The 17,690-nt window shown below is 45.1% G+C and overlaps 1 protein-coding gene across 1 annotated transcript in view; it reads left to right on the forward strand.

The window, feature by feature from the left end:
• Window positions 1-17,690, forward strand: part of LOC142803878 (evasin P467-like) — a 136,493-nt gene that overhangs the window by 88,765 nt on the left and 30,038 nt on the right. The window contains exon 5 of the mRNA XM_075890141.1: window positions 1,745-1,807. Within this exon, the coding sequence (XP_075746256.1) occupies window positions 1,745-1,807 (63 nt within the window). The remainder of the gene's footprint in view (window positions 1-1,744; window positions 1,808-17,690) is intronic.

The following is a 17,690-nucleotide window of genomic DNA, read 5'->3' on the forward strand; positions in this document are numbered from 1 at the left end:
TAGGGTCTGACCAGCCACTCGTGGCGCTGAAAGCAGCGCAGTAGCTGGGTTATTCAGGGCCTCAGGGGATTGTCCGCTTTTCATGTAAGTATGTTTCTCTATGGGCTTGACGCGACGAAATGAACACCTGCGAAGACGCGTACCACATCACGTCAAAATGCGTTGGCGCCTTTACTGTGGCATGTAGTCATGTTCTGTTCATGACATGCATCACATGATTATCATGTTTGTACCAGGCACATACTCTCATCATTCATGGACGTCGCGTGATACAAATTTTGGCATATGTGAAGCAAGCGAAACGGCCGCGAGCGCATCATCAATGTGGCATGTAGTCATGTTGATAAATGACACACATGTCGTGATTACCATGTTTGGATGTGTCATTTACCTATGTCGTCCATTTGCGTCACGTAGTACCGAGTTTGGTACATGTGAAGCTAAAGAAACTACCGCGAGTGCATCATGAGCGTAGCATAAAGTCATGTTGTTCATCATACGCATTTCATGTTTATCATGTTTGAACCAGTATCATACCTTCATCATCCATTCACGCAGTGTAATGCCAAATTTGGTATATGTGACGCTAGCGAAACGGCCACGCGCGCATCATGAGCGTGGCATGCAGTGATGTAGTTACATTACACGCATGTCATGAATTTCATGCTAGGTTCTGTTGCTCGTGTTTGCAATGCAATCATGCCTTACCATACCAGTTTTGCCACATGCCATGTGAACGAAACCATCGATAAAGCGGCAAGACCATGCAATGTAAATCATCACATTTATGACATATATATTGTAATTTAATGTCATGACTTGTAAAATATGTTTTTCATACAGTCATGTTAAGCCATACCAAGTTTGGTATCGATGCCATTATCGAAACGGCCAGGAGAGCTGAAAGTCGTAGGCGACTAGATAGATAGATAGATAGATAGATAGATAGATAGATAGATAGATAAATAGATAGATAGATAGATAGATAGATAGACAGACAGATAGGTAGATTGATAGATAGATGGATAGATAGATAGATAAATAGATGGATAGATAAACAGACAGACAGATATATAGATAGATAGATAGATAGATAGATAGATAGATAGATAGATAGATAGATAGATAGATAGATAGATAGATAGATAGATAGATAGATAGATAGAAAGATAGATAGATAGATAGATAGATAGGTAGATAGATACGCTCACAGTCACCGAAGTTCAGCGAAAAATGCGTCGTATTTAAAACGCCCCACTCAAACAAAAATGATTCTGTTGCTACATGTGTAAAGAAAATTTTAGCACTAGTCGTCTTGACATATTCTAATATTTCGTAACAAAACCGTGCGTTTCCTATGCTCCAGAGAATTCGGGACATAGAAATCCAAAGGTAACTTTCGCAATACGAGTGGTCGTTTAGAATGTGTAAAATTATGGCAATTTTATCAGTTTTGACCCCAAAACTTTGCTAGTTAGGCAGCCCCCAATATGGACTAATATAGTGACATTTAAGTTAGTGTGCATTGTATTATCTGCTTAACCAACCAAGACGAAGTGTTTACACAGTGACAGAAAGTTCTTCTGCGGATAATAATCGTCCGTGTTTTTTTAGGTTTTGTTATCACACAATAAAAGCCATTTTTGCTGATTTTTTTTGCAGAACATCTGGCTTTTGTGTGGCGAATACAGTGTTATGAAATCTTTGCTGGTTTTGCCTAATATGTAGCACTTTCATCTTGTAGACCCTGGTTGTCAACTGCACGATGGAATGTGGCGAATTCCTAAATAACAGCCTGCCGTGCGTGGTAAGTATGCCTAATCATTCGAAAGTTAGCACGACACATTATACAATGAGAGAGAAGAATAGTTTGCAAAATATTACTGCTTGCAATCAAGTTTAAATGTGCCAGGAAGAACACTTATTGGTATCGCGAGAAGTATATTCATTGCGATAATAGTTCTACGGATACTCCTACTAGGTGTTCTTCACCTTGATCATGTTGGGTAAATTCATAGGTAGGTATGCTAAGTGTGCAAGGTAACCAAGGCAGAGATGAAGAACAGCAAGCAAATGCTCGCTATGAAAGCTGTAGGTTCAGTATGTCACTTACAAGCCGTATTTCCTCATTATTATGCACTAACTTCGTAGCTTCAATCAGCCAAATATTCATTTTTCATTTAAATCATAAATTGTCATTTCATTCCATAGGCTAGGCAAAATTATACTGAAAGAAAGCATTGCTATTTGTACTAAAGTCCTCCTCGATGTTGTTTTTTTCTGAGGAAATACAAAGTCTGCGAAAAACGACCAACAGGAAATACACGCGCGCTTGCATGCCACCACTTAAGCGCTTTCATAGGATTTTGGTAGAAACATGGCTGCATTAGTCATCAGCACAATGTACAGACCTTTCTAGTTCTTCATGGGCGCAGAATGAAAACGTGCCGCTGACGCATTGATGAAACAGCGTAAAGCCCTGCGCAATGCGATAATAGAAGAAAGAAGCCATGTATTGACCAAACACGGTACAGAATGACCATTGACGTGCGGACCGATTGATTGCAAGTAGAGTGTAAGGCTGCAACACATATGCTATATATACGCGTGCGGTATTTTCCACTTGACCGATATAGTGTTTGTCTACGCTGTACAATGCACACAAGTATTTACGTGAGGCGTGCAGTCTGACTGTAGACCTGCGATACAGTAGTGGTGCAGGCTCTTCTCACAATCTGTAGTCACGGATAACTTGCGATGACGTTGCCATTCATGAAGCTGCTCTTGCGCCGTTGCCAAGAGCTTCCAGAATTTAAGAAAACAATTACACCATTTCTCACAGAGGAACCACGCGAAGATGCAAAACAGCGAGCGCTGACGCGTACTGAAGGCGGCGTTGACGTTGCCGCTCATCGCGTCGTTGCGCGGGAGGAGAAACTAGAGAGGCACCCAGAACGCAGTGGTGGATCGGTGTTTCCTACTACAACGTGCCAATCACTCTTAATGGGCAGTACGAGACAGAAGAATCCAACTGCACAAGGAGACCCAGAGTCTTCTATCTTTTAGTTAACGCACACGTTGCGAATTTCTATTGTTCAACAAAAAGAATGCATCTCCCACCGGCACTCCTTCAGAGGCCAAGATCTTGCGCCCATATATAAGGGGTGGTCAGTTTTTGGTTGTGCAGTGTGAGCAGTCAGTTTTTTTCAATCAAGAAATTTGCTTGCAGATGCAGCCAGCGTAGGCGTAGTGAGGTGAGAGATGAAAGAGATGTAGATGCAAAAGGGGCATGTAACGCCACAGGGAGGGATGCCTAGAGAAGATGAAAAGAGCAGCGAGCGTAGGCTAGCAGACGCTGCCTGCGTTGCGAGACGAGAAAGGGGACAGCGTAGGAGAAAAGAGAGAGAGGAGCTCGCATGAGCAGTAAGGGTGGTCACGCCTCACGGATTGAGCTCTACGATATGCTGCTTGGTGTTTAAAATTGAAGGCAGACTCGCGCTAGCTGTGCACAGTTTGAAGAAAGGGCAGAATGGGGTGACCTTGTTTTTTTCTGCATAATTTTTTCTTTCGTTCTCTATCTTTTATCAATCCTCGTTTCTATGAGCGAAGCTATTTAATGCTTGAGCCGTGCGTCTCCTGTATGTGCAAACCACCTCTCGTTTGGGTTCTTGAACTGTCCGCTGAACAGTGGTACTTGTATATAATGAATGTGTGATGAAAAATTGCCAGATAACGCTACTTGGAGTGTTCACTAGACGAACGAATAAATGGACGGATGGTCAGAAATACAGACAGACGGAGAGGCAGACAGATGAATGGGCAGATGGACAGACAGACAAACACATGGACGGATGGATGGACGGAGGCAGACAGACAGAGACAGAGAGACGGACAGACAGACTGACAGACAAATAGACGGATAGACAGGCACACCAATAAACGAACAGATGGACTGACAGACGAATGGAAGGACAGACAGACAGACAGACAGACAGACGGACAGACAGACAGAAAGACAGACGTGACCAGCGGATGATTCACTATCTGCCGATAAAATCCTTTGAAGCTCTTTGCCACTCATCATCATTCACTCCGTGAATATGCTGTGATATTTATGTTGTCTTTTGTGCCTTAATTCTTATCAATTCATTTGTCTCTCCAAATATTTGTATTTGTTTTTGTCCTTTATTTTTCCTATTCCTCTACCTTCCTTGCCCACCTCGGTGATCTTGTGGCTAAGGTACTCGGCTGCTGACCTACTAATTGCGGGATTGAATCCCAGCTGCGGTGCCTGCATTTCGATGGAGGCGCAAATGTCGTACGACCGTGTGCTTAGAATTGGGTGCAGGTTAAAGAACCACAGGTGGTCGAAATTGCACGTGTGCACGTTAAGAACCACAGGTGGCCAATACGGCATCTCTCATATTCATGTGGTAGTTTTGGTACGTTAAACCCCACATATAAAATCCACCTTTCCTATTTTTTGATTGCCCTAATATTCTTTCTGCATTTCCTTTTCTTCTTGTCTCTCTCTAGTTTCCTGTTTTTTCTTCTTGATTCTCTTCCACCTTTGTTATCTCGTCAAAACATTAGTTTTTGCTCTTTCTGTATTTCTCATTCACTCTCTGCTGTGCATTATTCCATCCCGTTCTCGTTGTTCTCCTATGCGCCTGCAGATATAATTCTTAGCATCACTTCCCTTTACGCATGCAAGATTACGATCCCTTGATCCAACTTCAAGCTTACAGCTTGCAACAAAAATTCGACGAGGCAACGCTACTACTCTGTGCATACGATGATTGGGAGTCGCGTTTACTCGTGCGTACGCGTTCCACACGGGAATGGCTGACACCGCTGACTGTGCACACTGTGGAGATGAAGAAACAATTCGACATATCCTGTGTGACTGCCCGAAATACAACCTGGTAAGACAACACCTTTCTAATACACTAAACAGCTTAGATGACCCGCCGCTGTCAGAAGAAACTATACTGCGCCATCGTCGTGACTCATCGTCACAGAAGAAAGCCGCGCAAGCGCTTCTGCGCTTTTTGCTAAATACTGGCCTGTCGGAACGCCTCTGAGTGGACTGATTTTGTGTGTGCGTGTGTGCCGGTATTTTTCTCTATTTTATTTTTTAACTCTTCCTTTCTCTTTCAACTCTTTATTCTCCAACACCAGTGTAGGGCAGCATACCGGATACTAGCACCTGGTTAACCTCCCTGCCTTCCTTTTTTCTCATTTTTCTCTCTCTTTCTCCCTATCTCACCAGTTTCGTTGTTTGGCACTGCTAGTGTCCTCTTTCTCTATATATATATATATATATGTATATATATATATAAATTGTAGAGAAGCCAGTGGGTGGGCAAAGGGCAGGATAGAGAACTGCCGCGCGATTTTCTCACGTATGAAGGACTTGAGGTCTGCCAGCAGTGCCACCTGATCACAGCTCGCCTCCAAGCCTGCAAGCCCTGCATCTCGTGGTGTGGAGCGACGGGTTATCGAACGCTTCCGGCGGAGCTCCTCGTAGCTCTGGCACGGCGTGATGACAGAGCTACGAGCACAGCGTTGTCGTACAGGACGTTCTGTATGTCGGCCAATTCATCATCATTCCTGCATGCTCTCATGACGTCATCCTGGGGTGGGATTTTCTCTCCCGCAACGACGCCGTCATCAATTGTGCCGCTGCCGAAATTGAACTTTCACCCTTCTCGCATTTGACGCCGGAAGACAGTCCCTCGAAACTGAGTAAGATTCTCGTGAAAGACGATACCATAGTGCCTCCAAGCTCGGCAAAGGGTGTATCTGTCTACTGCGCTGGACTCTCCGACGCAATTGCACTTGTTTCGCCATCTGACCGTGCTTGCCGAAGGAAAGGGTTGCTAGTACCTTTCGCGACCGTGCAAATCACCCAGAGCAACACCGCTATTTTTTGACCAACCCATCCCCGTACACTGTTACCTTGGTTCGAGGGGATTGTCTCGGCAGAGTGGAACCGTGGATAACGCACAAGTCCTGGACGTACCTGATGACTCGCGTTGTCCCAGTTCCTGTACTTATGATTCATCATCTGCTGATGTATTTGGCCCTTACACTGATGGCAATCTTACATCGGTACAGCGTTCCCAGCTTCTGGACCTGCTGCGAGAATATCATTCTTCTTTCGATGTCGGGCGAAGTTCTCTCGGTCGCGCGTCCACTGTTACACATCGTATCGACACTGGTGCCCATCCACCATTATGGCAACATCCCTACCGCGTGTCGCCTGCTGAACGTCGGGAAATGAACGAGCAGGTTGATTATATGCTCAGACGCGACGTTATTCGGCCCTCGGACAGTCCATGGGCGTCTCCTGTTGTTCTTGTCGCGAAGAAAGATGGTTCTGTGCGGTTCTGTGTGGACTACAGACGGCTCAATAAGATCACTCGCAAGGATGTTTACCCACTGCCGCGCATCGATGACGCAATTGACAGCCTTCACGGAGCCGAATTTTTTTCTTCTCTCGATCTGCGCTCGGGGTACTGGCAAGTACTCATGGCTGATGACGCTCGACCGAAGAATGCATTCATCACACCCGACGGCTTGTACGAATTCAACGTCATGCCGTTTGGTCTATGTAATGCACCTGCAACCTTTGAGCGCATGATGGGCACCGTTCTGCGCGACTTGAAATGGCACACGTGCTTGTGTTACCTCGATGACGTTGTTGTGTTCGCCCCAGATTTCTCCACGCATCTCCAACGTCTGAAAGAAGTTTTCGCACGTGTGAGGAATGCCGGCTTGCAACTAAATCTGAAGAAATGCCGCTTTGTAGCGCGGCAACTCACCATCCTAGGGTACGTCGTGTCTAAGGATGGCATTCTTCCTGACCCAGCCAAGCTTCGGGCCGTGGCTGAATTCCCCAAACCTGCGTCCGTCAAAGAACTGCGTAGTTTCGTGGGCCTGTGCTCATACTTCTGACGCTTCATGCGAAACTTTGCTACAAATATATCACCGCTGACGAAGCTCTTTGGAAGTAACGGGCCCCTCAATTCGTGGTCGTCTGAGTGCGACGACGCGTTCGCGAAGCTCCGCCATTTGCTGACGTCTCCTCCCATTTTACGCCACTACGACCCTGCGGCCCCGACGGAGGTGCACACAGACGCCAGTGGTGTAGGCCTCGGCGCTGTCCTGGCGCAGCGCGAACCCGGATTCCTTGAATATGTCGTAGCATATGCAAGCCGTACGCTCACGAGAGCCGAGACAAACTACACCGTCACGGAGAAATAGTGCCTCGCAATCGTCTGGGCCCTTACAAAGTTTCGACCTTATTTGTATGGTCGCCCATTCGATGTCGTCACCGACCATCATGCACTATGCTGGCTTTCATCATTGAAGGATCCCTCAGGTCGTCTCGCCCGTTGGGCTCTTCGCTTACAAGACTACGACATCCGCGTGCTGTACCGCAACGAACGCCAGCATGCTGACGCCGACGCCCTCTCGCGCTCGCCTCTGCCTGAAGTTGATGTGCTCTGCTCAGTATCCTCGGCTGCTGCTTCTGCCATTGATGTTGACATCATCGCTACCGAAAAGTGAAAGGATAATTCGAACGGCCCGCTCATCGACTTGCTCTCTGATCCATCCGCAACGCCATCCACGCGTGCCTTGCGGCGTCAAGCTCGCCATTTCGCCATCCGTGACGGCCTTCTACACCGACGCAATTACGACGCCGATGGCCGGCAGTGGTTACTCGTGATACCCCGCGGTCTGCGGTCAGAGATATGTGAATCCTTCCATTCTGATCCGCAATGCGCGCACTCTGGGGTATTCAAAACCTACCGTCACATTCGACAACGCTACTTCTGGCGCGGGATGTACCGCTACGTGCAGCAGTTCGTTCGCTCCTGCCTCGCTTGCCAACGCCGCAAACCGGCAGCACACATGTCGCCAGCCAGTCTGCAACCGTTACCTTGCCCTGAGCGTCCATTTGGGCGCATAGGTATCAATTTGTATGGACCACTTCCTCTGACGTCGGCTGGTAACCGCTGGGCCATCGTCGCCGTAGATCATTTAACGCGATACGCCGAAACCACCACTATCCCTGCGGCTACTGCGCGTGATGTTGCGTCCTTCCTACTGCATCGATTTATACTGCGCCACGGTCCACCTCAGGAGCTTCTCAGCGATCGAGGCCGTGTCTTCTTGTCAGAAGTCGTCGAAGCCATTCTCACGGAGTGCCATTTTGTCCACCGCGAAACAACTGCTTACCACCCGCAGACGAACGGTCTGACCGAACGCTTTAACCGCACCCTCGGTGACATGCTTTCGATGTACGTCGCCGCCAACCATACGAATTGGGATACTATACTGCACTTCGTCACCAACGCTTACAACACCGCCCCTCAGAGCATGACCAGTTTTTCACCTTTCTTTTTGCTGTACGGAAGGCACCCGTCACACACCATCGACACGATACTCCCGTACACGCCGGATCCATCTGAGTGTGCACTTATTTCCGAGACAGCGAGGCTTGCTGAAGAGTGTCGCGAGCTGGTCAAGACATTTACAACGCATGAGCAGAGCAGCTGAAGACTCTTCGTGATGATTCCGCCACTTTTGAACCCACGTTTCTTCTTGGTTCCCTTGTATGGCTCTCAATCCCGACCTCTGTAGCTGGCCTTTCTTCCAAACTACTCCCGAAATATGAAGGTACCTACCGTGTGATCGAGCGCACATCTCCTGTCAACTATCTTGTCGAGCCAATTGAACAATGTTCGGACATGCGCCGTCGCGGGCGCAACATAGTCAACGTGGAGCGCCTGAAGGCTTACTATGACCCGCTCGTAGTGACAAGCTGTTAGGTCGCCAGGCGGCTCCCTTTTTGACCCCGGGGTAATTGTAGAGAAGCCGCCGAACACTTAAGTGGGTCAAACTCTCAGGTGTTCTCTAGTGGGTCTACCCAAAAAAGGACGCCGCTCGCTTTCAGAGTCGGTGCTTGGCCGTTACTGTCGCCATTGTGTATACTCGCTGTGTGCCTGCTAATAAACGCCATAACAATATATATATACATATATATATATATACATATAAATATATATATATATATATATAGTTATAAACTTCGAGAATAGTGCAGTATAGGAAACAAGACAATAAAATATTTATTTAATCCTAACAGTTTCGGCTGGTGGACCAGCCTTCTTCGGAGGATGTAAGTGAGGATGAGGATGTAAGTGTAAGTGAGCATTTCACTTACATCCTCCGAAGAAGGCTGGTCCACCAGCCGAAACTGTTAGGAATAAATAAATATTTTATTGTTTTGTTTCCTATACTGCACTATTCTCGAAGTTTATAACTTTTATTACGGTAGCCGGAAGAAACTCTGATCATCTATTTCATCTATTTACATATATATATATATATATATATATATATATATATATATATATATATATATATATATATATATATATATATATATATATATATATATATATATATATATATATATATATATATATATATATATTTCTAGCTTTTCTGCGGTCACGGCAACGCTCTCTTTATATTTAAAGCCATATCTGTATTTTACTTATTTCTTTATAATTTATTTTTGTCTGTTTTATTGTTTTATTACTTGGTTCGTTTCTAGTTCTTTCTGTCTTATTTTTGGCATGTTGTGCTTCATTATCTTTTCTCCTCCTTCCACCCGGCTCACACTCAATATCTCCTCCACGTCTTCAGTTTTTCGAATTTCTCAATGTACTCGTTTTATCGTCCATCAATTTTAATACACGTAAAATAAACCTATACGCATAAAAAGTATTATGCCTTAGGAGCAAGTCTATGTCACAGTAAACAGAAGTTTAACTGTTAAGAATAGGCGCTTCTGTTTTCATGTCATCGCGTATACATGTTCTTCGTATGTGAATGAAAAAAATCAAAGTGCCAAAATTAGTGATGAACCTATAAAATGATTTACCGTGCGTAAGAAAACATAGGATCTACTACATGAATAATTTTGTATTATGAGCACTGCCGCTGTGATTAGTCAATGTCGTATGGCAGAGGGCTTCGCATTGTTGCCTGAGCATGAAGGCATTGATAGAGAAACAGAGGCGTTAAGACACATAGTTTTGCATGTTCGTTCTTCATTGATACTTGAAACGCAAGCTGAGAAGCTCTTGAAATTCTTCTGTTCATTGGAGACTGGCAGAAACATCCACATTGTCTTCTACGATGTTGTCTAGCACCATGACAGAAACATCATTGCATGGTTCATTTCACAAATCACTTTGAACTGTAAACGAAAAGTTTTTGAATGCCACGTACTAATCTATAGTACTTGTAAAGTTATCATCACACGTCTTCCATTCGGTGTCAGAGTAGTAGTGTTCAATATGGGTTTCGACGCGTGAACAGTGGCTGCTGCAACTGTATTGAAATAATAGCAATGCGTTATTCCCCATCTGGCGATGCGTATCCATTTTTCTCGACTCACGAGTTGCGAGTTTTTGCCCCCCCCCTTCGACTGTCTCTTTTTAAAGAGAAAGTATAAACAATTTACATCACTTACAACACATATTTCAACCTAGCGAATAAATGCACAAGGAAGACCGTGACGAAAGGAACTATAAAATAAGTAATTGTCGGCAAAAGGAAGGTCAACTCAGTTTTCTGTGTTGGCTGACTCACTCAGCCAATTATCCGCGATGTAGGCGTCATTCCAAGTAAACACAGATTCGTTCTGTCGAGCACTTTACCGAAAGTCGACTTATGCAGCAATGTCAAACAGAAAACTTTGGGCTAGTGCGCTGTGGCCCCGGACTCGCGAGCAGGCGCCGAGTATAGTATGCTGGAGTAAACGCGACAAAAGAAAAAAAAATGGTGGATACCAGGTCATCATAACTTCCAGCAGCGTGGTCACGTCAGGGAAGTAAGAGGTTCCCAAGGATCCATTTTGAGGGTTTAATTAGTGCGATGGAGCCAATCGCACACGCAAACTTCAAAATTACGTTTATATACTTTTAAAGCAATATTAGTTGTTGATATTTGGCTGATAATATGCGAATGCTTACAGTAATCGATCCCGCAGACTATCTCAGCAGCGAAGTTTTGTGTCAGTAACCCTTTTTAAGCGCGCATAGCCTCGAAATTCCCAGAGTCTTGCAATAAGGTGTACTCCATAGGTGCATCGTGGTTTCGGCGCAAAAACCGCAAATTATTATATTCAGTTTACGTCTAGTGGTAATTCTTAGAAATGCAACTACAATGAAGGAAGTCGTAAAAACACAAATGTTTTTGGAATAGAAGCAACAATGCACTAATATTATTATATTCTTAGCGCTTTACTGAGTGAAAACTTTACGAATTACTTTGTACTCCCAGCATGTTGCGCAAGACAAGACGCGAGCCACTTAATAATCATTCCTAAACTAGCTGTCGTCTTCTAGTACGTTCTTGTACCCCTTTACTTTAGTAAGTAGCAGTAGCAGTAGCATGGGTAATTAGACGTGTTGGTGTTCATTGATCTTTTAACTGAATAGGGGCGCGCACACAGCCATAGACAGTAGAACAGAAAATTACGCAGACCAAGAGCGCTTACTCGCAAATAAAGTTGTTCAAATAAAGTTGTTACAGAAGTGATATACATGCACCTACCTTTCTTTCGAATAAACTTCACTTGCGAGTAGGCACGCTTGGTCTATGCGATTTTGTGCTCTAGTGTCCATGTCTGTGTGCGCGCACTGATTCAGTTAAAATATCAAGCCACATCACTCCTAATTAGCACCGGGTTGGTGCTCCAGCCGTCGGGAAAATAATGTAACCGGCGGACGAGAATGACGAAGAGGATTGGGAGGAAGACGAAGTGGACAAACTAGGGCGTAGGCGCTGTTCCCCTAGTCTAGAAAATCTAAAGGTATTGACTTGCGTTAATCACCGGCTTCTTGGCCTATCCCTCTTAGTGGGTGAGAGCCGCAAAAGAAAGGAACAAGCAAGCAAGCAAGCTCTGCTCGCGACGAGAAGCCCTAGAGGAGGTGTATGCTAGCGTTGCATCACGACATATCTCGGAAATGACTGGGTCGATTTCTCTGAATATCGCGGAGGTTGTAGAAAAGGCTCTAGAAAAAGAATTGGGACGACTGGCTTCTAACCTTTGTGATTCTCTATTTCAAATACAGGCTAACTAGATATTTGATGCAGCGGGAGAGTCAGGCCTAGTATCCCAACATGTTGAGAGTTCTCGACCGATGATTGACATTGAATTTGAAACTGTGTCATCGTTTTTTCTTACTAAAGGACCCTCAGTAGAAGGCGTCCAGAGCCAAAATGAGGAATTTGAAACCGCACGATCGTATTCTCCGTCTGCAGCACCCTCTGCAGTAGATATACAGAGCATAAGTGAGTATAAAGATGCACATACAATGGATTCAGATGACATGAATGTGAACCCGAGGTCCCTGAAGCGATCTAGATCCCCTCTGTCAAGGAAAACTAATTCGCCAAAACAGACAAAGAACAAAAAGTATCTGAAGGAAGAGGAGAACCCAAAGAGAGTATTTTTAACGAAAGCATTCCAGATAAAGCTGTAGTGGAAGCACCTCTTTGAAAACCACAGGGTCGCTCAATATTGTCCATTGAAATTGCCGATCAATTTATTCTGCATCTACGGATTTTGTATACATGACTTTTAGATTGATTGATTGATTTGTGGGGTTTAACGTCCCAAAACCACTATATGATTATGAAAGACGCTGTAGTGGAGGGCTCCGGATATTTCGACCGCCTGGGGTTCTTTAACGTGCACACAAGTCTGAGTACACGGGCCTACAACATTTCCGCCTTCATCGGAAATGCAGCCGCCACAGCCGGGATTTGATCCCGCGACCTGCGGGTCAGCAGCTGAGTACCTTAGCCACTAGACCACCGTGGTGGGGCACTTGACTTTTAGATTCGCTCCTGATATTATAGCATTACAAGAGACGTGGCTATCTGTACATAATTTGTTCTTGTCAAATAACTTCTGGTCTTTTTGACTAGACCGTCCATTGAAAGGTGGGGGTCTAGCTATCTTTATTAATAATAGAATTAGTATGAAAGTCAAATGTTCATATAAACAAATGTCACAAGAATGTGAAATTTTGGCAGTAGACACTACATTACCCAACTGCAGTCCTTTCACCCTAGTTAATATGTATTTTCCGGATGGAGTTCAAAACACACGATGTTTGGATCTAGCTACAAGGTCGTGGTGCAAGGACAAAGTTCTAGTTGGAGACTTTAATTCCCACAACACGAGTTGGGGTTGCAGAATGAATCTGAGTGGAAAACGCTTGTGGGAGTGGACAATGCCTAATGACCTAACGTGCCTCAACGTCAGGACCCCACATTTATTCGTACCCACTCCCGGTCAGCCTTTTATTTAAGTTTTGTCAGTTCGGCTATTAATACTTCTTGGAAAGTGCTGGACTGTAGAACCAACAGTGGCATTTTAACGATAAGTTTTGAAGTTTCTTGCCCGAGAATTCCATCTTGTTCAAATGTACGAGTATTAGTAAAATGCACTAAATTTAAGAATGATGTGAAGTCAGCATTTGCTTTTTCACTCGGAAGAGAACGATGATACAAAAGCACTGAAGATAAACGCAGTCATCAAAAGGGCCTACAAAAGAGCGGAATTTACTGTTGAATCCATAAAAAGGGCATATAGCCGTTGGTGAAATGATGAATGTGCAAGAGAGCACACATGACGTCAGCCAGCTTGGAAGCACCTCTTACATATTCAATCCCCCCAAAACTGGGCCGATTATACATTCATTGCAGCGGGCTTTAACAGAACGGTAGCTCAAGATAAACAAAAATATGACAAAATACATTATGAATATCTGTCGAAGACTAAACACATGAAAGCACCATTCCGATATACGAGAGCTCGGAAAATCTTGCCATCACCAGGTAATGCAGCTTGTGATAATCTGTCGGCGCAAGAACTTACCAAAACCTTGGAGGCAATCCGTAAAGGTCTGGAAAGCAGATTTATCTCAGTCGTGCCAAAAAACTGCCACACGTGTACGACAAAGTCGGACATTGATGAAGTGACTCATACTGAAGTATCCAACGTGATTGATCATTTACCCTGTGAGCCTCCTGGCCCAGATAAAATAACAGAACCCATGATTAAAATGCTGCTCAATTTATCACCTAGTGGTGTCATCAATGTTATAAACTACTCCTTAAAAAACTTATGGGCGCCGCAGGATTCGAGAATAGCAAAGGTCATTCCAATACTGAAAAATCCAGGTGTAGGATTAACAGTTGATAATATCAGACCCATCTATCTAACATCTAACATGGTCAAGTTAGTAGAGAGGATCTTACATAGTTGAGTAAGTATCTGGATGACAGACAGTTTAGTAATAAAACCGAACCAAATCAGTTTTCGTCGTGATTTCTCAATTTGGTGTGTCCATGCTGATTTAAAGAGCTGAATAAAGCTCGCTCGTAGAAGAAGGCAATACGCTGCTTTAGTAACGCTTGACATAACCAAGGCGTATGACAGCGTGGAGCACTTTATTTTGTTAAATACGCCAAAGAGATTGAATTTCCCACATTATCTAATTGAGTATGTGGCAGAATTTTGCTTAGAGAAATTTTTTCTCACAAACAGTGAACATCAATTACAATCCAACAGAGCATTGCGACAGAACACAACATCCACAGACACACCAAAAGTTGCTACAAAAAGATATGTGTACATATGTAAACGGAACACAACATACACAACTTACCCAACTACACAGGCATTCTTACAAAAACAATGTCTACATATGCACAATACATGGTAAACGAAGAACACACAAATGAAATTTAGAGATCATTATGTCAGATATTTACATAGAATTTACAAGGTATTTGTATGAGTACTAAACAAAGATTAACCTACCAATACCAGGCAGGCCTGAAAACAAGCCTTACACGTCTCTCACAGATGAACACAAAACGGCAGGACCAGTGTCAAAGGAATTCCTCCTCACCCAGAAAGAAGAGTTCCTCCGACAACACAGATAGTATTTCTTTGTACAGTCGCTCCAAAATCGGGAAGAGAGCACGGCGGCGACGACCTGCTGCAACAGCTTCACAACGGTTACGCCAAAGACAGTAGGCACCAGCAACAATAAGAAGGCAAGCAAAGCGGCCTCGAGAACAACGTCTAGAAGAAACAAAGCGGTTTACTACGAGGCCACGAAATCCTGCATGCACAGACCTCCAGAAAACACGAGCAACGACACATTGCCTTAACACATGCTGATTTGTTTCCCGTAAGGAGCAGTTCGGACATGTTAATGACTGGACCATTCTCCACCTTTCTAGGCGGTCAAAGGTAGGAAGAACGCCCCACCCAAGCCGCCACATGAAGTCCCGGAGATGGCCAGGTAAAAATGATGCCGTCAGCGTGCTCCAAGACACACGACCAGAGCGGGTGCGGCGGGCAGGAGGAACTAACGGGAGCAACAACGCGGCTGTTGTGTCAACGATAGAATTGTCTAACACATCTAAATCAGGGCAAGTCGATTGGATATGACGAAAAAACGCGACAGCAGTTGCATAAAACGAAGGAAGTACTAATGATTGTGGGCCCTGATTAAGGCGCACATTAGGAAATAAATACCGAAGGTGAGTGCCTAGAAAATAATATGCCAGAGTTCGCGCGGGGGATTCCTCTCCTTGTACGAGGCGCAACAGGAAGCGCAGGGCCAATAGCAGGCAGCGTATTAATACCGAAGGGAAAGCAAAACCTCCCTGGGAACGCTGCTGTCCTAACGCCGCACGAGAAACCAACTCAGTGCAGCCAGACCAAAAGAAGGAACACGAGGCAGATTGCAATGACCTCACGATACGTAAAGGCGGCTGTTCTACGTGAGAAAGGTACCATATGCGACCGCAGAACACAGTCTGCGCAAGATACCTCCGCTCAAGAAGCGGGAAGTCGAATTCCCGGGCGTTCTCAATTTCTTGTTTTACTTCATTGAGGGCGTTTGACCGAACGGAGTTACAAATGCCGTAGTGGTTGTATGGAATTCCTAAATTGCGAAGAGACGCAGCCGGCTGAAGAAGAGATGTGGACCTAAGTGTGGAGTTGAGATAGCCGATGAACAAATACCGGGATTTAGAGAGGTTTAGCGCGGCACCTGAAATGTCCCCATACTGGAAGAATAAACGCAGGCTATGAGAAAGACTATCTTCATCTGAAAGGTACAGGGTTATGTCGTCAGCAAAAGCTGTGACTTTTACGGTACGGCTGCCGGGAAGCGCAAGACCCCGGACATGCGAATCTGCTTCTAGACACACAAAAATGGCTCAAGGCTGAGGCCAAATAAAACAGGAGACAAGGGGCATCCTTGACGGACCCCACGTGTAATAGAAAAGGCAGCACTCTCCCAATCATCTAGAACTAGTGTGATTTTTATACCAGAGTAGGTATGTCTAAATAATTCAACAAAAGTACCAGGAAAACCAAGGACTGTGAGCACTTTAAAGATATACGTGTGCTCTAGTCGGTCAAATGCTTTCTCTTGGTCTAAAGACACAAGGAGACCACGCACAGATCGCGACAGAGTATAGGCTATGGTATCCCTGGTGGTAAAGGACAAACTGTGTATTTCCCGTCCAGGCATAGATGAAGCCTGGTGATGAGCCACCAGGGTGTTCAACAGAGCCTTCAAACGTTGAACGGTCACCGTCGCGAATATCTTATAGTCAACGTTAAGAAGCGTGATAGGTCTCCGATCTTCAGGATTAACAGAAGGAGCATCACTTTTTGGAATAAGCACAATGCGTCCATCTCGAAAACTTGATGGAAGGACACCATCCTCGAAACATCGCCGGATAACCGCGGTTAATGCAGTACCAAGCTCATTCCAAAATGATAAGTAAAATTCAACTGCAAAACCGTCTGGCCAAGGGGCTGTCCCCCGTTTCATAAATTGTAGTGCTGCCTTTACCTCTTCAACTGATGGAGAGACGTGCAGAGAATCAGCAGCTTGTCGAGGAATGCGAGGCATACCTCCAAGCACAGGCGGTATTATGTCACAGTTTGTCCGCATGGCCGAACATGACACCTCTTCAAAATGCGCCAGAAAGAGAGATTGATCACGCTTAGGAAGCGGCTGTGTAGGTGGTGTCTGCATGGTCGTAAAAACAGGTGATTGTGACTGCCCAAAACACGATTGCATCGCATAGCGTAGCACCTCAGGGTGGGCACAAGGGTTGTGCCTACAACGCCATGCAGCCGCCGCCAGAGACGAGGGGGCAATAAAACGCTGGAAGCCTTCACGTAATTCATGTTGCCAAGCTCGCATCAAGGGAGACGGCGTTTCAGAGCGCAAGGCGATGCGTAACTTCGCTGCAGTATCGGCCAGCTCCTCAGAAACGCGGCGACGAAGGGAACGCCCTTCAACTGAGCAGTGCAGGCGCCACTGCGTTTTAAGCGCATCCCAATCAAATAAATCAGACGCAGTGAGTGACACGCAAATTGCACGGGACAAATTTGAGCGAGAGCGCGCGTCCTGGAGGACGCGAACATCAAGACGCCATGGTTTCTCCGAAAAATAAAATAGAAGTTTTAGTTCTAATAAAATCGGACGATGGTCAGAGATGTACACAGGCGAAGGTGGGATGCGCGGAACACGTAAGTCGGAGACAAAGAATTT

The sequence above is a fragment of the Rhipicephalus microplus genome, chromosome 3 (genome assembly GCF_043290135.1).
Source record: "Rhipicephalus microplus isolate Deutch F79 chromosome 3, USDA_Rmic, whole genome shotgun sequence".
Taxonomy (NCBI): Eukaryota; Metazoa; Arthropoda; class Arachnida; order Ixodida; family Ixodidae; genus Rhipicephalus; species Rhipicephalus microplus.